This window comes from Mesoplodon bidens, assembly GCF_964165515.1.
Source record: "Mesoplodon bidens genome assembly, contig: HAP1_SCAFFOLD_298, whole genome shotgun sequence".
Classification (NCBI taxonomy): Eukaryota; Metazoa; Chordata; class Mammalia; order Artiodactyla; family Ziphiidae; genus Mesoplodon; species Mesoplodon bidens.
In genome coordinates this window covers 475,427-496,800 of record NW_027671473.1, presented here as the reverse complement: position 1 = coordinate 496,800, position 21,374 = coordinate 475,427, and the positions used below count along the sequence as shown (strand labels likewise).

The 21,374-nt window shown below is 48.8% G+C and overlaps 2 protein-coding genes across 2 annotated transcripts in view; both read left to right on the top strand.

Annotated features, from left to right (window-relative positions):
• LOC308611318 (forkhead-associated domain-containing protein 1-like) overlaps nucleotides 1–21,374 on the top strand; it is a 74,179-nt gene that overhangs the window by 36,399 nt on the left and 16,406 nt on the right. The gene's annotated exons all lie outside the window — the stretch shown is intronic.
• On the top strand, nucleotides 12,137–17,312 carry LOC308611320 (forkhead-associated domain-containing protein 1-like; the record flags this gene model as incomplete). The annotated part of the gene is made up of 3 exons (XM_081260147.1): nucleotides 12,137–12,240; nucleotides 16,104–16,256; nucleotides 17,109–17,312. The coding sequence occupies exons 1-3, from the start codon at nucleotides 12,187–12,189 to the stop codon at nucleotides 17,310–17,312; spliced, it is 411 nt and encodes a 136-aa protein (XP_081116273.1). The 5' UTR covers nucleotides 12,137–12,186.

The window sequence follows — 21,374 nt, the reverse complement described above, 5'->3', positions numbered from 1 at the left end:
CCTGTGCTCCGCAATGGGAGAGGCCACAACTGTGAGAGGCCCGCGTACCACAAAAAAAAAAACACAAAATACCCCCGAAACAAAACAAAAAAAACACACCGTGGGTAGTCAGAGGAGAGGACCGTCACAGCTCATCCCCCTGTGTCGTGTGCCAGGCATGATCTGAGCACTTGTACACGTGTTAACTTATTAAAATACTTCTAACAATCCTATCAGGTTGGGACTACCATCACCCCGCGTACAGACGGAACAAAAGGAAACAGAATATGGTGTCCTCCTTGTGTTCACAAAGCCCGTTAACTGGCAGAGACAGGACTTGAAGGCCACAGTCCGGCTCCCGAGTCCATGCCATGCTTTACAGCCTCCAACTTCTCACGTTCATTCCTAGAGCCACCTGGGAAGGAGGAACCAGGCAACTAAAGACTGGGTTTGAATCAGACTCAACGTCTGACCAGCCACATGATCCCGAGCAGGGGGCCTCGCCTCTCTGAGTCTCAACCTGGCTCCCTTGCAAAATGGACACATTAATGGGAACGTCAGCCTTCAGCAACGCTATGACGAGTATCAGTGTAGCATGTGTGAACGGGCTTTGTAAACTCTGGAGTGTTCTGTGAGGTAAAAACTACCCTCTATTCTCATTAGAGGGAATTCATTTCATAACCTGCTCCTGGCTCTTGAACTTTGCTGTGCATCCAGTCAGTGCTGGATGATCTGGAACCAACAGCTGGTCTATTTATGGCTGAAAACCCACAGGTCATAGGAAGACAGCAGCACCCGAGCCCCTGGGTGGCCACAAAGATAAGGTCCATGTCTCGAGGACCAATGACATGGTGGTCACTGAAGGAACAGGCCCCCTCCTGCCCCTTCCACAAGTGACAACTGAAAACCTTGGTTTCCCCAACACCCCGATCCAAGATCAACCCGACTCTTTGCCCAACGTTGGAGAAGTACCGGCGTGTCCTGCAGGCCTGGCTGGCCCCCTCTGACTGTGTGTTGCCTCTTTCCACAGATCAGTGCCCTACAGCAAGGCTACAACCAGGTGCTGTGCCAGAACCTGTCTGAGAGAAACTTAGAAATCACCTCCCTGAAGCACGAGGCCGAGAACTTAAGGAGGGACGCCGCCATCACGTCAGGTGAGGCGCTTCTGCCTTCCGGCCCCAGAGCTTCTGCCCTCCCCCTGCAGACATCACCAGTCAACCAGCACACCTGTGCCCTTGACCTGGGTGCAGCCTCAGGGATCACCCGTGTCGGTGCATTAGAGTTCTCCCTCAGTGGAGGTTTCTTGCCGCCCAGTTCCGAGGGCAGGGCCTGGTAAATATTTGAGAGAATGGTATCTCTTGGCGACAAGGTCTCCTGAGCACTGGCCCCACCAGGGAGAACACAGGTCGCCTTGTGGCTTGGGTGGTTCCACAAAGCAGCCTGAGTGCAAACTAGAGCGTGGACAAAATGGGGTCACTCCTTTAAGGCACCCATTGTCTCACACATTTCAGCCGAGTGCACTTGGGCCCAAGGGAAACCATTTTCTAATTTGATCAGAGGTGGTTCCCTGATAAAGGGCTTGGGTTGGGAGAGGGGCAGCCAACGCACAGCTGTGACTGAGCTTTGATTCCCTGGATTCCTTCATTGCTTCCACATGTTTCTTGAGCTCCTACTAGGTGTCAGGCCCCGTTCCAGGCTCCGGGGAGGGAGAGCCAAGCAAGACAGTCAGATTCCTGTACTCACAGATTCGGGAGGGGGTGACAGACAATAAAAGTAAACGGATGAATAAACAAGCCCACTTCAGAGAGCAGTGGTGCTGTGGAGAAAATAAACTGTGTGTCGTGGTGGCCAGCGCTTCAAGGGGGGAGGCCAAGGGGGACCAGCTTAGTGGGTGTGCAACCATGGAACTCAGGTGGGACTTGAACCCGTGGGCTGGGACTCGAACCCAGTCAGACCCCACTATATTTTAATCGAGATCACGCATCTGGTCTCGGGACTTAATAAAGCTCAGGTTCTTTATGTCTCATCGCAGAAAGAATCCAGTGAGAGACAAAGTAAGAAGTGGATTTCCTTAGAGAGAAACACACTCCACAGACAGAGTGTGGGCCATTTCAGAAGGCTAGAGGCCCCCAAATATGGGGCAGTTAGTTTTATGGGCTGGGTAATTTTATAGGCTAATGAGTGGGAGGATTGGGACAACTCTAATATTTTGGGGAAGGGGCGGGGATTTCCAGGAATTGGGCCAACACCCACTTTTTATTTTTTATTTATTTATTTTTTTTCTGTACGCCAGCCTCTCACTGTTGTGGCCTCTCCCGTTGCGGAGCACAGGCTCTGGACACGCAGGCTCATCGGCCATGGCTCACGGGCCCAGCCGCTGCGCGGCATGTGGGATCTTCCCGGACCGGGGCACGAACCCGTGTCCCCTGCATCGGCAGGCGGACTCTCAACCACCGTGCCACCAGGGCAGCCCCACCACCCACTTTTTGACCTTTATGGTCAGCCTTGGAACTGTCCTGGTGCTGGTGGGTGTGTCATTTCGCTCATGTGTTACAATGAGCCTGTAATGAAGCTCCAGTTCCCCTGGAAGTCGAATCTTATGCCCCCTTGGACCTAGCCGATTCTAACCAGTTCATGTTGTATCCTCCACGGCTATGTCCTTCTTTTAGAGAGCACCTGTTTCAGGTGGGCAAGGACAAGCCAAGGGCAAGCGAGGCTGCGTGGAGTGAACAGGGGATTGTGGGGCTGGGCAGGGTCGGGGGGTCTGGGTTTTTATTCCAAGGGTGTTGGGAATCCAGTGGAGGTTTTTAAGCAGGAACTGACATGCCTAGAGACCTGAAGAGGATGGGACCGCTCACAGACGAGGGGAGGGAAAGAAGCAGGTGACAGGGAGGAGGCAGTGAGCCTCGGAGGGGCACATCACTCTGAAAGCAGCCAGCGCGTAGCAGGAAACATGCCCACAGCTGTAGAAGCCAGACATAGCATTGAGTCGCACATGAATCCCCATCTCTGTATGAATCTGTGCTTTTCTTCTGCCTCACTCTGCAACTTAATCACACCCAGCCCCACCCCCTGCTGACCCCAGGTCTCTGCTTATGCTCCTCCCTCACTTGGGATGTCCTCAGATATTTTCTGAGCACCTCCCCCAGGCTAGGTGTTGTTCTGGGCACCAGGAATGTAAGGATGAACTCGCTGGTCCTCACCTTCCTCCCGTATGTCGGCCAGTGAAACCTCATCCAAGCATCGAGCCTGTCTCAGATCCCTCCTTCTCCGATCAGGGAGTCGGACAGACCTGGGTTGGGATAACGCTTGAGATGGGCTGGACCCACTCAAAGTGTGGCAAGCCCCAGAGGGATTTCCAAGTAACTGAACTGTGTCCTGGAGGCAAAGCTCATTTTTAAACTGAAATTCTGGAGCATTTTGTGCTTTATTTCATAGACATTCTTGATTGATACCTACCACTAAAACTGGGCCTGATGTTCTTTCAAGAAAAGAACCGTAGGAGATAACCCAATACCACTGCATTTATGCACCCTTCTTCCCACTTTTATTCAAAATGATACTACAGTGCAAGAGGGAAGAGATATGGGGAGATATGTATATGCATAACTGATTCACTTGGTTATAAAGCAGAAACTAACACACCATTGTAAAGCAATTATGCTGCCATAAAGATGTTAAAAAAATGATGCTACAGTAATGGAGTAGTTATCTATTGCTGCATAACAAGTTACCCCAAAATGTAATGGATAAAACCCCAACCAATATTTATTATCTGCCCCAGTTTCTGTAGTTCAGGAATTTGAGCGGGCGGTGACTTAGTTCTCATGAGTTGCAGTCAAGATGTCGGCTGGGGCATAAGTCATGTCATCTAAAGCCTCGGGGGGAGCCGGAGGATCCCCCCTTCAGAATGGCTGCTCATGTGGCTATTGGCTGGAGGCCTTAGTCCCTCAGCACACATGCTTCTCTCTAGGGCTGCTTGAGTGTCCTCACGACACAGCAGTTGGCTTCCCCCAGAGTGAGTGATTCAAGAGGGAGCAAAGAGTTGGCCACAGTGTCTTTTATGACTCAGCCTGAGAGGAAACAGTCCGTCATTTCCACAGTATCATATTGGTTACCCATGGCAGCCCTATTCAGGGTGGGAGGGGCTACACAGGGCATGAATTCTAGGCCACAGGGATCATTGGGGCCATTTTGGAAGCTGGCTGCCGAGAAAAATCATAGGCGCCATGGAACAAACATAATTTAGCCGCTTTGTGTTCTTGGGACATACTGTCTCATTTGACCCTTACAATAACTCTGTGTGGGACAGACAGTGGGAGGTGAAATAGCTTGTCCAAGACCACCAAGGTAATAAGTGGTAGAGAGGGGTCCAAACTCAGAGGACTGTGAAAACCACCACCCCATCAATAGCGTCCAGCAGTGCCCTCTGCCACACGCCCGTCTCCTGGCCTCTGGAGAAGAATTCCTGGACCTTCCGTGTGCTGGGCCTCTGTTCCCCAGGCCCATGGTGTGGCCTCTCCTCCCAGGTTTGCCTGGCCTGTGCCCACAAGGGGCCCCCAAATGTTTCTCCTCTCGCTGGTGCTGACTGCCCCTCATTCTCACTGAAGCCTCAAACCCTGTTCCGTGGACTTTGCTCTCATTCCCATTCCTGCTCTGGGACCCTTGGAAAAAGCCTCCCCAGTTCTAAGCGGGCACCGGTGGTGGCCCAGGCTTGGAAGGTCTTGTCCGAACATTGGCTGACAGCCATGGTGTTGCCAATAATTCTTCGTGCCTCTTTGACCTCCATGAGTCTTTTGTTTTGGTTTGTTTGGTTCTTTTACAGAGATGGTGTCATCTTGGCAAAGAGACGTGTTAGTAAAGGATGGTCATGTTCAACAATGAAAACAGGAGGTGAATCAACTGAAAAGTGAGAACAAAGAAAAGGATCACCAGCTCGAAGCCCTCAGCTCCAGAGTGAGTGTCGGGTCATCAGCAAATTGTAGCTGTGAAAAGCAGACACAGTGGAGTCACATGACACACGGTGGTGAGATGAGGCCAGTGCCCAAGGACACAGGGAGGGTAGCTGCTGGGCAGGTGGCCAACTTCTCTGAGGCCTTTCAAAGGACAGCATGTATGTGGCTCAGAATAAGCGTAATAGATTTTCAAATCCAGCAAACATTTTCTAACCCCTATTATAAATGAGTTTGTTTAATCCCAGCAACAAACACACTTATGAGCATATACTGCCATTGCAAAGTTTAATATTAAGCAGAATACGATCTCTCTGTGAGCAAGGATGACCACACGGCTGCATCATGGTCCCAGCACCACTGGTTCTCATAATTGTCTTCAAAGCAGAATGTTTGAAGATCCAGATGCAAACACGCAGACTCTCATTTCTTCCTTAGAAGAAATGAATGCCTCTATGGAAGATGAATGTGGTAGGCAAGCAAAGAGCTTTTTACATTTAACTTTGACTATTTGCAAATCTTGCCTTCAATGCTAACTTTAGAATCCTGACTCTATAGGATAAGATTTCTCAGTATTTGTATGATGTGCCTGTTTCTGTGAGTCAAGGTAAAACCTCAAAGCTTTCATCTCAGGTGGCAACTCAGAGATTCCCAGAGGCTACCCGATAGCTAGGTCTGCATGGGGGTGGGGTGAGAACAGATCTTGAGGTTCCAAGGAAAAGGCACAGTAAGTAATACCTGGTACGTAGTACCATACCCAGTTTGGAGCTCGTAAAAGGCACTGCATGAGCTTTGGGATCAGACAGACCAGAGCTTTCTTTCATTGTAACTTATTTGGCCTCCATTTCCCGATCTGTGAAATGGGGATGACAAAATCATTTTCCGAGAAGTGGGAGGCTGGTTTTAGTTGTGCTCTTCTGCCTCTGCCCTGGGTCGGCTGCCTGGCCAAACCCTCTGCATTCGTTTCTCCCAAGCAGAGTGTCTTCCCAGGCATGTGCTATAGCTGTTTAATGTGGTGTGTGTGTGTGTGTGTGTGTGTGTGTGTGTGTGCTGGGGACGTGAAGGGGATGCAGAGCTGGTGCTATGTAGAAGGAATCTGCAAAGACAGCACCTGCTTGGCTCTTCTACCTCCTGAAGTGCATTTGGATGATTTATGTCCCCGTTTCCCCTTCCTCGTTGACCTCGGAATGAGGTCCCTTCTCCTCTAGACTGCTGGCCAACAGCAGAAGGGCTCGTCACCACCAAGGGTACTGCTCTTGTGAACATTTGAGATGCCTTTTTTTAAATGACATACATCATGTGTGTTAATTTTAGAAAAATAAGTAGATGACATTGAGAAGAAAAAATAAAAAGAGAGGAGAGGAAATGCTACCTTGAGAAATCAGTGTTAATATTTTCATGTATGTTCTTCCAGTCTTGTTTCTATATATTGCCTAGAAATCAATCAATCAATCATTTTATAGTGAATTTATACTATGCACATTTTAAAAAATTTTAAATACTTATTATTTTCCCATTCTAATAAATCAACACTCTTATCATTCGTCTTAAAAGTTACATACTTTCTCCTGGATGTACCCAGTGTTATAAAGTGGTCTGCTGTGCTAAACAACACTTGGGTTGTTTCCTCTTTTTTTTTTCTTTTCTTCCACTGTTACTGACAATTCTGTGAAGAGCATCCTTGAAACTACAGATTTACTTATTTCTCCAGTCATTGTCCTTAAGGTACATTCCTAAAGTGGGAATTGCTGGGTCAAAAGAAGGCACATCCATCCTTATGCACTTAATGCCTGTTGCCAAGCCGCCCTCGGGCAAGACAGCTCCGTTTTCCCCTCCACACCAGTCGGGGCAGTTGTGTCTTGAGATGCAACCTGCACAAAAGCCCTAACATGGACCTGAGCTCACTGGCCCAGCCCCCTGCACCCTCACCGGTCACAGCGTGAAAACATCCCAATTCCTGCACCCTAAGTACCCAGACTCTACAAAGCTGGATTTCCCCTGCAGTGAAGCTTGCTGGCTTTTGAAGAGGAATTTAGACGCTCTATTCCTCAGAACTCATGAGAGGGATGAACTGGGAATGACTGCAGGATCCCGTGCTCCCATCACACAAATGGTCTCGCCTCTCAGAATTCAGAGGTGTGATTGCGTTATACAGCAGGAAACACTCCTGGGCGTGAACACAGGTACTTGGGACCCCCAGCCAAGCCCCTGTGGCCTTGTCCTTTTTCTCCACAGTGCTGAGTGCTGAAAGAAGAGTTACAGAAGGAAGATGCCCAGAAGGAGAACTGGGAAGCCCAAGAGAAAGAGTTAAAACTCTGCAAAACCGTGCGTTGAAACTCCTGACCCCTAGGTGTCCACTGAAAGCCTAGATTATGGCCTTGAGGGTTTTGGACGGGTTCCTTGGCCCATTAGCTAGCACAAGCTCTGGGGCTTTCTGGGTGTTTGTCTGTTAATGTAGTCTCCTAATGCTTTGATTTGCTAGCCTCAAAGAGATGGGTGAAAAGACCATGGAAAACACACTCTCCCCAGATTTTCTGGGCAGTTGGCTCAAGGCCCCTCATATGGTTTCCCCTGGGGAAAGGGACGGGAGGTGGCCACCCTATGCTGCTAGAAATTCACCGTGGTCCCTACCCCTGGACTTGTGATGCCCAGACTTTCATGATCCACTGTCACAAGTTTTATCACAGCCCTGAGCACTGTTATTAACACAACTCTTCTTGAAGTATTTTTGCTTAAATACATTCAGTTTTACAACAATTCATAAAAACAAAATAAAAAGCAAATGTATCACTGGCCTTGTATGGAAGGTGAACATAAAAATCAATACAGTGAAAAGATGACCACTCAATGTAAATGTTCACCCCCTGTACAGGCCCGAACCCTCGTGCACATCACCAGGCATACGTTTTCCATCCGTTGCGAAGGACGGTGCCTGGGACGGGGGGAGGAGACGTGTGTTCTTCTCTCTGTCAGGAGCACACTTCTCTGCCTCAAATGAGAATAAAGAAAAATGTCATTGTTCTTTGCTTCCAAACTGTGCCCATTGTGTCTTCCAAACAGCCCTTATTTAGATTGAACTCAAAAATATACCCCAAGGAAAGAGATTCTAATGAGTGGATAGGTATCTTGTACTGTTTAATCCAGGATCCATGCTGATCTTCAAAAGAAACTCAAATTTTCCCTCACCCAGCCCTTTCATTGCATCCGTTGAAAGAAAGTCTACTTTGCCTCAAAGATGTGGAATTGTCCCCCAAGGGAAGGAGTTAAGCGAATCCCAGACTAGGTTTCTGCCTTAATGAACCGGATGAAATGCGTTGTGAAGTTGACTTCCCTGTTGTTGGAACCCTTTCAGCAAATCCATGACATGGAAAAAGAAATGAGGAAGCTCAGGGTGGAGCTGAAAAGGAGCAGTACCGAGCAGAGCCTGATCTCTATGACGCTGCGGGAAAAGAGCAAGGTATGGCAGGGACAGGTCGGCCTGGGAACCACTCTGGGGCCAGCACTCTACCTGCATCATCTCTGTTCATCCTCACAATGACCCCATGCGGTCTATACTGGTATTAACCCCACTTTACAGTCGGGAAAACTGAGGCTCATAGAGGTGAAGGAAGTTATCCAAGTTCACTTGCATAAAGTAGTTGTGGCAGAACTTGAATCCAGGTCTGCCTGACTCCAAAGCTCCTGTGTGTAACCACAACCCTAGACTGCCTTCAAATCTTAATTGTCAAATTATCTAAGAAAGAATTGATCCATTACATCAAGTTTGCCAATGATGTTGTTCCAACTTAAATTCTCATATTGATTTTTTTTTGTCTTTTTGTTCCATCATTGACAATGTTTTTAAAAATCTCAACATGTTTGTAATTTGTGTGTTTCTTCTTTTAATATGAACGATGTTTGCTTTATATGTTTTGAGTCTGTGTTACTAGGTGCATATAAATTTAGAATCCTAACACTTCCTGTGGAGCAAAACTTTAGATCATCATGAAATGTCCCTTTTCATCTCTAGTAGTGTTTCTCCCTTAACGTCTCCTTTGTCATTTAGCTTCATCACTGGCTTTCTGTTGGTTAGAGTTTTCATACCATATCTTTTTCATATGTTCTCTGTCAATTTTTGTCTTAAGGTTTAGACATATGCCTTCAAATAGCGTATCATTTTTACAAAATCCAGTTTGACAATCTTTGACTTTTAGTCCATTTATATTATGTAATTACTCGTGTACTGGGGTTTAAATCTACCTTCTTGCTCAATACCAGTTGTACCATCTGTGCTATGTTCCTTTTTCTGTCCTTTCTTGCCTCCTTCTGAGTGGATGGTTTTCTCTTATTCCACTTTCCCCCTCTATTAGCTTGGAAATATTTCACTTTTTTACTATTCTTTTAGTAATAGTAAGACAATAGCATTCATCCTTGACTCACCAAAATCACACATTAATTAAGTTTTTCACTCTTCTACTATTCTCTTAGTAGTCATCCTGAAGACTACAATATGCATTCTTTTTTTTTTTTTTTTTGCGGTACGTGGGCCTCTCACTGTTGTGGCCTCTCCCGTTGTGGAGCACAGGCTCCGGACGCACAGGCTCAGTGGCCATGGCCCACGGGCCCAGCCGTTCCGCGGCATGTGGGATCCTCCCGGACCGGAACACGAACCCATGTCCCCTGCATCGGCAGGCGGACTCTCAACCACTGCGCCACCAGGGAAGCCCTGCATTCTTAACTTCCCAAGAGGCAATAGTAGTTGATAATTATGCCCTTCTCCTTGACAGTGCAATGAGTTTCAAACACCTTAACTTCACTTACCCCCTCCAGATTTATAAGCCATTGCTGTCATTTTCTAAACTCCTCTTGATAGTTAATACCCCACAAGACATTAGTAGTGTTTTGCTATAGTCTGTATTATATCCACACGTTACCCTTACTGTTGCTTGTCTTTTCTGCATCTCTGATCACCCACCTGGGTTCATTTTTCTTGTGTCTGAAGAATACCCTTTAATGTTTTCCCTCATTGTGGCTCTGCTGATGACAAATTCTCAAATGTGCCTGTGTGTCTGTCTGGAGATGTATATTTAACCTCCATTCTTAAAACACATTTGACTGCGTATTGAATTCTACAATGGCAATTCTTTTCTTTCAGTACATTAGATACAGCTTTAGATATGTCACTATTGTCTTGTGGCTCCTATTATTTCTATTTAGAAGTCATCTGTAAGCCTAACTGTTGTACCTTTGCATAATCTGTCTTTTTCTCCAGTTGCTTTTAAGATTGTCTTTTCCCTTGATTTCCAGCAGTTTTATTATGGTTTATCTAGGGGTGGATTCAGTTTTATTTACCTCGTTTAGAGTTCGTAGGGGCTTCTTGAATCCCTAGCTTGGTGTTTTGCCTTAGTTCAGGCGCTTGGGCTCTGTACCACACAGGCAGTGGGGAGCTCCTAAGGCTTCTGAACAAGTGACTGATGCAATGACATTTGTGGACAGTAATCAGGGTGAAAATGATCGTTACAATTTCTCAGGTACTAGGCGTTCCCCTGAACATTTCATCTCTTCATCTTCACAACAGCGCTGTGATCTAGAAATCATCCTCTCCATTTTACAGATGAGAAAGTCAAGGCTACTAGCTACTAGTAAAGTAACTAGCCCAATGGCACAGTCGGTTTTGTCTGACTCCAGGTTCGTCTGACTTCAGTGACCCTGGCGTAGCAAACAGCCACATGCTACTGTTTTCACTGAAATTAATAAAAATTAACTAAAATTTTTAATTCAGTTCCTCCGTCACACCAGCCCCATTTCGAGTGCTTGATCCCCAGATGTGGCTGGTGGCTGCCGTATTAGACAACACAGCCTCGCTCAGAGTACCTGTACCGCTGGAGAAATTTCTGTTGGACAGAGCTGCCTTACAGCTGGGTAACTCTCAGAGTACCGTTAAGATTGCACTGGAAGAATCTAAACTCGAGGCGAGGAGGCCAGTTGTCACAGTCCAGCTTGCATGTTAGAGGGACTGGAGGACAGGCGTGAGACCACCAAGTGTGAGGGAGGGAGCAGGGCGGCCGCTGAAGGTGACTCTGAGGCTTGGGGACGGGAACGGGGGCTGTTCATGCAGAACACAGATAAGGGCAGAGTCCAAGGCTGGACTTGGCTTTTGCAGCACATGAAAAAGGCTGCTGACATACAAGTCAGAGCATGCTTAGACCTGGGAGAACACTAAGGCCCAGAGAGCTTAGATGACTTTTCCAAGGTAACGGAGCTGGGTAGAGGCTCTTCCACTGGACCACACTACTCAGAAGAAAGCTCTTAAGGGCTTTTCTGGGTCTTTTATTACATCCCTGTGATCCCCCTCTTCAAATCCCTGAAAACACAGCCTGTGAATTTGTTTCAGCACAAAAACTTTCCATTTATTTATGAGAGTTTTCCTCATTTCCTGTTAGTGCCAGGGCCCAGGGCTCAGCAGGTACATCCAAGAATTGAGCAGCTGCGAGGCCTACACTGGCCAGCCAAGGGTAGCGTGGAGCACGCCCAAGCTTACCGTGCGTTGACTGTTACCCAAGCAAGGGGGGAAAACTAGGCAAGCTTCTCCACTTTAAATACCTTCCTTGGCAGGCTGCAGTTCTTAATAGACATTGCTTTAGCAAGCCTCCAGAGAGGTTACCACCAGTGAGTGTGTTCAAAGTGGTAACGACAAACAGTTATGATAATAAACCCAATCATAACATTTCCAAGTACCCATCACGAGTTATTACAACGAGACTGTATGGCGGACATTCCCGTCCACCTTTCCTAGGTTACAACAGTACTTAACACACTCACAGAGCCCTTAAGCACTATGCCAAACATTGAATCCCCACAATAACTCTATGCAGTGATACTAGTATCATCATCCCCATTTGACAGATGAGGACACTGAGTCACGGAGCAGTGAAATAACTTTCCGAGTGTCGTACGGCTTGTTTGGGACCGAGCTGGGATGGGAGTGTGCGGTAGAACATAGTTGAGCCCCGGGTGCAGAGCTCGGCCCTTTCCCGTAGGGGGCAACTCCCTGTGAGTTTGCCTCCACCCTGTGCATGCCTGTGACCCCGGCTGCTGGGCTGCAGCTGTCCCTACCCCTCAGGGACTCCCCCACTGCCATTAGCAGCCCCCCCAGAAGAGTTTCCCCAGAGGGCATGATGATCACATTAGCAGCAAGCCCACGCTTTCATCATCCTTTCAGGTGGAAGAGAAGCTTCGGGAGGATTCCAGAAGGAAATTGCTTCAGCTGCAAGAAATGAGGAACAGAGCAAACCTCATTAAAGCCAATTTGGAAAGGGCAGTAGGTCAGGTAGGCGTGCTGCAGAGCCCCTTCACGGGCCCGTGCTCTCCACGGAATCCCGCACCCAAGCGGCCGGCAGGGATGAATGAGGAGGAAGACGGCCTGGCTTAGTTCACCCGCTTATCTCAGGGGCAGGGCTTTGTGCGGCTTCCGCGTCCCCGTGGATTTCACTAAAGAGGCTTTTCCTTCTGGGAAGCTGCCCACTCCAGTGTTTGCTGTTGCCTGAGACCCTGACCAAGCAGCCAGTCCCAGCTCATGGCCCACGCCAGTGAACCAGCTGTGCGGTTCCCTCTTGGGAAGGGTTTGAGCTCTTGACCCCGGTGGTGTTTCTAGCACTTTCTCCTTCACATTTTTTGTCCTGACATTTACAGCGATCTTTCTTCCTCTGGGACCCCAAACAGATGCTACAGTCAGTGTCCCCAGGGAAATGCCAAATTTCTGTTTGTTTGTTTGTTTGTTTGTTTGTTTTGTTTGGCCGAACCGCGTGGCTTGCCGGATTTTAGTTCCACGACCAGGCATGGAACCCGTGCCCCCTGCAGTGGCTGCATGGAGTCTTAACCACTGGAGCGCCAGGGAAGTCCTGTCACTTTTCTTAATAAAGTAAAGCCCAGAATACCACAGCTTATGCCAGGTGGAGGTGGGCAGGGTGGGGAGTGGGCCATTTCCCAGGACTCTGACCCAAGATGGCCCAGTGGCCCTTCCTCTGACACGTGGCACAGACATGAGGGCCAGAACATGCAAACGAGCCTTCACCAAAGGCTAAGGGAGAGCAAACGAGAACCCAAGATGGGGCACTGGCCCTCCAGAACACAGCCCACCGAGGGCAGCCCATCTTGGACCCCCTCCACAAGGCATCCTCTCCTGGCAGCCACGGCTCCAGGGGGACCAAGAACGTTTTGCATGTATGTGTTTGTGCTTTTCTTTTTCTGGGAGAGTGAGTCCACCTCGTCACTCATTGGATGCTCAGAAGGATCTGTAAACCACCAAAAAAGGTTAAGAACCACGATCCTTAAAGGAGCCCTCCGTCCCACCCAGCTCAGCTCCCAAAGCCCTTGCGTTTGGTAGCATCCAAGCCTGAACCATCAGTGTGACCGGAATTTGTCCCACGCACTGAACTTCAGAGGCAACCACAAGTTAAATGACGATGCTGACCCTCAGGCAGGTTTGAAAGCCTCTTCAACCAACTTCCACACCATCACCCCCGGTGTCCTTTCTCCTGCAGGATGCCGACCCCTTAGCAAGGCAGAGAGCCCGCCAGCCTGGGCTTCCCTCCGTGCACCTGGGCTACCCCTCACCTTGCTGGCACTCTGCACCCACGGTGCACACCCGCCTTGAGGGCATGATCTGCGCCACTTGCCGAGCGCCTGGTCATGGCTCTGGCCAGGGGTCATCCAGGAAGCCCCTCAGAGACACTGAGATTCCTCCAGGTCTAGACTCGAGAGAGAAAGGACGAACAAGGCTTCTCTGCGCTGCCTGGGCCTTCCTGCTTCACCCCCTTGTCTCCACAGCCCGCTCCCGGCCTGAGGTCCTGCCCTTCCCCAGGCCAGTGACCACAGGACTCAGCCCATCGTCCAGCAGGACCTGTCCCTCCCCACCCCCACCCCCCACCAAGCAGTCCTGTAGGGCGCCTCTGGTGATAACGTGGGCCATTGCCCACAGGACCCTCTACATAACCTCTTCCTCGGGCGAGCTAGGACCCTCCCTTGACCATGAAACCAGCAGACGACCCAGAGTCCCTCCAATCACCCAGCTGGCTTCCAGCAGGATGACTGCAGAGGTGTCCTTAGGAGAGTCACAATTCCTCTACTTGGCTTCCCAGAGCTCCCTGGTGTGCAGCAGACTCCTGTGTCTTATGACCTGTTCACGTTCTCATTGATTGTGTGGCCCTTGTGGTCCTTCAGGGCTCTGTTTTAGAGCCTTTCATGACCACATTTTGCCAGTGAGCCAAAAACCCAGGCCAAGGGCCATCACGTTGGTAAATTTCCAGAGAAACGTGGGCTTCTTTGCCGTTCAAGTCTCATGAGCCTGGGGCATCTTGAACTCGTCATTCTAGAAGCCCTGAATTAATTTAACTGCATTGTCTCATCATCCATAATATGAAGACACCAGCATCAGGGAGGCACTCAGTAAAAACTGGCTGAACTGAAGGAGAGGACTTTGAACATCTGACTTGACAGGTGTTTCTGTTCTAAGCATTCGATGAACGTTTATTGAGTGCCTGCTGTGTGCCAGGCACTGCACCAGGCTCCGGGGACCTGGAGAGGAATACAGGAGACGTCGTCTTCAGGACGCAAGGTCTAAGGCACAAAACGGCAGCAGGCAGCTCCTCCTTCTCTCCCCAGGCGCCCTTGCTGATGACACGAGTTACCGGGGCTGACAGCCTCAATGTTTATCTCACATCCTGGTGCCAACGTAGCAATTATGGAAGAGCGCTCCTGGCCCTGGACTTCCCACTGGATAATTGGCAGCAAGTGGCTCTTCCGAGAGCCCGAGACGTGTGTGTGCTGACCGTGTGCGTCGGCTAGGTTAGGCGGGCACACCTGAAAAGTCATTAAAACCTGCTGTCCCCCTCTCTTGTGTGGGCACTGCCCCTTCCGGTGAGAGGTGAAGGTGTTAATTACCCATAATGACCACTAAAGGCGTGCAGAGCCTTCTCACCGATTTCTCCCAGACCCAGCGATGGAGGCGCCTCCCCCAGCCTTGCAGCTGCAGCTGCGCCACTCACCTCATCCCCTTCCCTTTCTTTGTGCTGCAGCTGGAGCTTTTCAGAGGTCAGGTCCTCAAGGCCACTTGGCGGACGCGTGAAACCGTTCCAGGACAAACCCGTCTCCAATCAGCAGGCTCGTCTCTCTTCCCCACTTTCTCCTTCAGGGACCCGGGGCTCCAGACACTGGGAGCATATGTTCCTGTTTTTTGTTGGTGGCACATAATTTTCACACTGTTGCTACTCCATAAAGATTTGTTTTGATTTTCTGGGAATTCCTTGCTTTTAAAGTAAAAGCCAGTTAAACTCCCTTGTAGTGTTTCTGTGAAAATCAAATTAAACCACCCAGGACTGTGTCTGGTCGGCAGACCCACACGGTGAACCTCCGTTAGACCCGCGAGGAAAGGGGCGGCCTCAGCATGGACGGTGCGTCCTCGCTCGCTCGTTCCTCCTGAAGTGGCAGATGGCAGTGAGGGTGGGCCTCTGGCTGTAACGATGCCTTATTATCCTTCCGTTTATCCTCTCCAACCCTGGGTGTCAGCGCGCGGGTCACAAGATCACACCACGGGCTTCTCTCAGACGACCTCCTTTTTAGGAGCCCACAGCATCAGGCTCAGCGTGATGAATCCCTCCCAGAATGCAGAAGAATCTAGAACACACTCGTGGCCACATGACAGGCCTTTGGCTCTTAAAAAAACATCTCTGATCCAGGGAAACATGCCCCGGTGACAGAGCCAATATCCACCCTCCAGAGCCATCCCCAAAACACGCCAGGACCTCCCTCCTCCGAGCTGAAGCTGAAGCCCTCCAGGTCCCCTCCCCCCAGAGCCACCCTGCATTTTAATTAATTAATTTATTTATTTTTGCTGGGTTGGGTCTTCGTTTCTGTGCGAGGGCTTTCTCCAGTTGCGGCGAGCAGGGGCCACCCTTCATCGCGGTGCGCGGGCCTCTCACTATCGCGGCCTCTCTTGTTGCGGAGCACAGGCTCTAGACTCGCAGGCTCAGTAGTTGTGGCTCACAGGCCCAGTTGCTCCACGGCATGTGGGATCTTCCCCGACCTGGGCTTGAACCCGCATCCCCTGCATTGGCAGGCAGACTGCCAACCACCGCACCACCAGGGAAGCCCCACCCTGCATTTTAAATCTTTTTTTTTTCTTTTTCTCACCAGTTACTAGAAAAGAGCACCAGGGTCACAGAGGACAATATCAACGTTTGGCAGAAAAAGCGGACCCTGCAGAAGGAGACCCAGCTCAGCAGCTGCAAAGAGGAGGAAATCACCCAGAACATCAAGAAGCTGAAGACATCCTTAGACAGTTGCCAGGTGCCCCCTTCTCCATTCCTCAAATGTCCCCTGTGTCTCATTTTTGTGCTCCTTGTTCAGGAAATTGTCCAGCTCTGCTTTTAGTCCACCTTTTCTCTTGTTGGAGAAATCTGTTTGAGATCAGAAAACAAAGGACCTCCAGAAATGCCTCCCAGGTGAACTTGGTGTGGCCAAGGAGAAGCTGCCCGACACACTCCAAGTACTGCCTTTGGGAGGCCCCAGACCCCGGGGGAAAAAAAACAGCCCCGTGTTATTTCCAGAGAAACCAAAGAAACATTCTGCTCTTTATTTGCAGTTTTCTTTTCTGTCCCAGCAGTGGCAGGCTGCTCTTACCCTTATTGGACCAGAGGGTCTGGCAGAGCCCCCACTTCATGGCCCCCACGCAGGGATCCAGCTTATCACATCAGGCAGCTGCTTCTGCTTTCTCTGGAAATATGCAGCTGCTATCTGGGGAGTCTGGGCAAATGTTGGCTTGTCAGCACTCTTTCAAGTCAGGAAACCGCACTTTATGACCAGCTTGTGTGTTGATCTCAGCAGGAATTCTGTAACCAAATTTGCTTCCCCTTTCAGCCAAATCGTCCTTGGCAATTTGGCTTTGGAATTGCCTATACCTAAACAAAGGGTCTCTTTGACCATCCAGAGTCCCAATTAGAGTGCACGTGAAATAAAAGCTGCCTCCTTCCTTCCGCCCCCCCAAAAAGGGAAGTAGAACTGGGCCGTCACAGGGCGGCCAACATACGGCTCTGCCTGCTTCACGGGCCCGTCAAGAACACTGCTCTGTGCGGGTCACAAGCGTCAGGTGCTATTTCTGGCGATGGTGCCCGGGCTCCTCATGACCTCATCTCTTTCCAGGCGTGCATGACAATGTCTTGCTGTAGCAATGACCTGAAGAAGGAGGTCGACCTCCTGCAGCACCTGCAGGTCAGCCCTCCTGTCTCAGGGCTCCAGAAGGTGGCGCTGGACATCTTGCGCCTGTCACTGTCCTGGCTGGAGGAAACGGAGCATCTCCTCCACGAGGTGGGGATCCAGTTCTGCAGCTCCGACAAAGGTGATTGAAACTCTTTTCTCACATAGTTACGTGACTGAACTATTGCGTTGAATCTGATCACGATGGGACATCTGTTGAGGGAGGCTTCTTAGGTATGTGGCCAAGTGTTCCCTTCTCCAGACTTCACTTTGCTTCACTACTTGAGAAGCAGTGTTCCTGGAAAAAAGTACACAAGTGAGACGTGATTACTGGAGAAAAAGGAGGCGTGACAGAGTCAAAAGGAAAAATCGAAATTATGCTCAATCTTCTCTCTCAGAAGTAACCCTATATATACATATAGAGAGCAGAGACGTTTTTCAGAGCAGTTTTATGTTCATGGCAAAATTGAGAGGATGATACAGAGATTTCCCAGGTACCCCCTGTCCCCACTCATACACAGCCTCCCCCATGTATCAGCATCAGCACCAGAGAGGTACAGTTGTCAGGACTGATGAACCTACATTGACACATCCTAATCACCCTAAGTCCATGGTTTATATTAGGGTTCACTCTTTTTCATTTTAATTTTATTGGAGTGTAGTTGATTTACAGTGCTGTGTAGGGGTCACTCTTGGTGTTGTACATCCTATGGGTTTGGGCTTGGACAAATGTGTGATGACATGTATCCACCATTATAATATCATACAGAATCGTTTCACTGCCCTGGCCTTTCTCGCCTTCTGAGATGGCCCACGCTCTGTCTGTGGAGTGTGTTTCTCTCTAAATAAGTCCACGTCTTACCTATCACTTTGTCTCTCACTGAATTCTTTCTGCGATGAGACATCAACAACCTGAGCTTCATTAAGTCCTGAGACCAGCAGGTCCACCAATAATGAGGCCCACCCCGGGGAGGACCCAGAGGCCCTGTAAATCACGATGCTCCACCGGGAAGATGGTCCAGTCCTGAAGGTGCCTTTGATCCCAAATCTACTGCCCTAAGCAGAAGCCAGGGAGCATGGTGGGGGATGTGGTTCAGATCAGGCCATCTCTGAGCAGATTGGTGGATTCTGTGCACAAAGCCCTGGTATTAGGTCAACTCGATTTATGAGTTTCACTTCTCAGGTCACTCTGTAACTACACAGTAACAGAAAGGACAGAGAATTCATTAAAAGCCACCTGTGGAGTCCATAGAGGGGAAGTGGGGTGGGTGAAGTTACAGATCAGGGACGTGATAATAAAGCAAAATGATGATAACCCATAAACCCAAATATCTAGAAACTGATATTCTAGAAATTGAGGAAAGTAAAGCTACAAGTTTAACAAAATAAAAAGAAGCAAAGGAGAAGCCAACTTCAAAGCCAGCCTCTGCAATTCCTCCAGGGCAGCGCACATTTGTCTGATTGAAGCCTGGCCCTGCTGTTCTTCAGTGCCTTCCTATTAGTGCCTTAAGTAATCAACATCTCCAGTAATCCCTCTGCAGTGTTCAGGAATTCAACTCGTCAACCTGTGGAAACCTGTGGTTTGAGGACTTATGTTTTTAGAAACCTTCTTTTCTTTTCAAAACTGGACATTTTTATTTCAAATAAAAGAACCTATCCCCCCCCCAAAAAAAAGAATAGTTTCACTGCCCTGAAAATCCTCTGTGCTCCCTCCCAGCCCCCGCGCAGCCCCTGGCAACCACAGATCTTTTTACCGTCGCCATAGTTTTTGCCTTTTCCAGGATATCATGTAGTTGGAATCATACAACTTTTCAGATTAGTTTCTTTTATTTAGTAATATGCATTTTCGTTTCCTCCAAGTCTCTGCATGGCTTGATAGCTCTTTTTTTCTTTTTAAGTGCCCAATAATATTCCATTTTCCATTCACCTACTGAAGGACATCCTGGTGGCTTCCAAGTTTTGGCAGTTATGAATAAAGCTGCCATAAACGTCCACGTGCAGAGTTTTGTGTGGACATGTTTTCAACTCCTTTGAGTAAATACCAAGGGCGCGGTTGCTGAATCGTGTGGTTAGAGTACATTTAGGTGTTTTTTTTAATTTTAATTTATTTTATTTTATTTATTTTTGGCTGCGTTGGGTCTTCATTGCTGCGCACGGGCTTTCTCTAGTTGCCGCAAGCGGGGGCTACTCTTCCTTGTGGTGCACGGGCTTCTCATTGCAGTGGCTTCTCTTGTTGCGTTGCATGGTCTCTAGGTGCGCAGGCTTCAGTAGTTGTGGCACGCGGGCTCAGTAGTTGTGGCTCACAGGCTCTAGAGCACAGGCTCAGTAGTTGTGGCACACAGGCTTAGTTGCTCTGCGGCATGCGGGATCTTCCCAGACCAGGGCTTGAACCTGTGTCCCTTGCATTGGCAGGCGGATTCTTAACCACTACGCCACCAGGGAAGTCCGTAGAGTACGTTTAGTTTTTAAGAAAACCACAAAACTCTTTTCCAAAGTGGCTGTTTTGCGTTCCCGCCAACAATGAATGAGAGTTCCTGTTGCTTCACATCCTCACTAGCGTTTGGTATCGTCACTACTATCATATTTTGTGTGGAACTTCCAGGGCATTTTCCCATGGAAAGAGCTGTGTGATTCTAGGCAAGTTACTTCCCCTCTCTGTGCCTGTTTCTTTACCTGTCAAATGGGGATAATAGGGAATACGCACCCCGTAGGATTTTTGTGAGGATTAAAATGCATTGATATATGTAAAGTACTTAGAATAGTACCTGACATAAAATAGGCACTACCTATCCACGTGTATTGATTTTTTAACTTTACAAAAGAATAATGTCATATTATACCCAATTTCCTTTAGTTTCATTCCTAACAGTACATCTGGAGCATCCTTCAATGTCAATACACACAGATCTACATCATCGCTGTCACTGATGGCAAGGAACCCCATTCTGAAGGATGTACCGTAATTTATTTAGCCAGTCCTCTATCATGGGCATTTAAGTTGCTTCCAGTTTTTCACACTTAATAGATGAGGCTGACATAAATATTATTCACACATACCTGTTCATCTTATCTTTATCATCCTAGATGTGGAAGGATATGAACCACTTTCATTCAACAAAGATTTATCGCAGGCCTCCTAGATACCAGGCACAGTGCAGGATGGAAATATAATGGGGTCAGAAACAGGTAGAATCCAGGTTATGGGGTATATGGATGTTGGCTGTAAAATTCCTCCCTGTTCGCTGTACATTTGAAATGTTTCATTATAAAATATTGGGGAACTAACAGGCACTCTCCCTGTGCTTGTAGATCTTAGGGTCTCAGGGAGGAATAGGGTGGGGCCTTAACTGAAAAATCTCTCACATGTAAAACTTTAATCATGACAGTTGCTTTGAAGAAGTGCAGGGCTCTGACCTGGTCAGGGACGGCAGGGCAACTGCAGGGTGCATAGGAGTTATTTGCCAAAGAGGGGAGGGGAGGGCATTCTGGGTGGAGGGAGCAGCGTGGTGGGATCGAAGGAAGCATGGAGAACTCAAGGGGCTTAAAGAAATGGAGGCGGAGGGCAGGGACTGGTGAAGGAGGTCCACAGGGGCTGTATCATGTTGTGGCCGGGGGCTTGCAGAGCCCTGGTAAGAAGCTCTGCTTTAACCTGAGAGCAGAGAGAAGCCCACGAAAGGTTTTAAGGAAGAAACTGATGGAACAGGCTTGCATTTGGAGACAGTCATCTTGGCCACGAGTGGAAAATGTACAGGAAGGTGGCCAGCACAGAACCCCGGGAGAGCAGTTAGGAGGCTGTCACAAGACACGATGGTGGCCCTCACTGTGGCAATGGAGGGGACGGAGCAAGAGAGAAGATTCCAGGGGCATTTAAGAGATGAATCAACAGGCCTCAGTGATGGAGTTAGATATGGCTAGAAGGGAAGTGATGGAGAGAAAGGGGGCTACAGGTCTCCAGGTTTCTGGCTTGTGTTAAAAGTACAGATGTGGTTCCTTCACTAAAATCCAGAGTAAGGAATGCCACAGGAGGACCAGGTTTGAGAGGGAAGATGAGTGTGAGGTGCCTGTAGACATCCAAAGTGAGGTGCCAAGGACGCAGCTGTCACCCTGGATATCCAACCGTATCAGTGATGTGGCCCCGGAACCCAGAAGAACATGTGCCACATAGCGGGTGCTTACTCAGATGGGATGGATGGACGGGTGGATGGATGGATG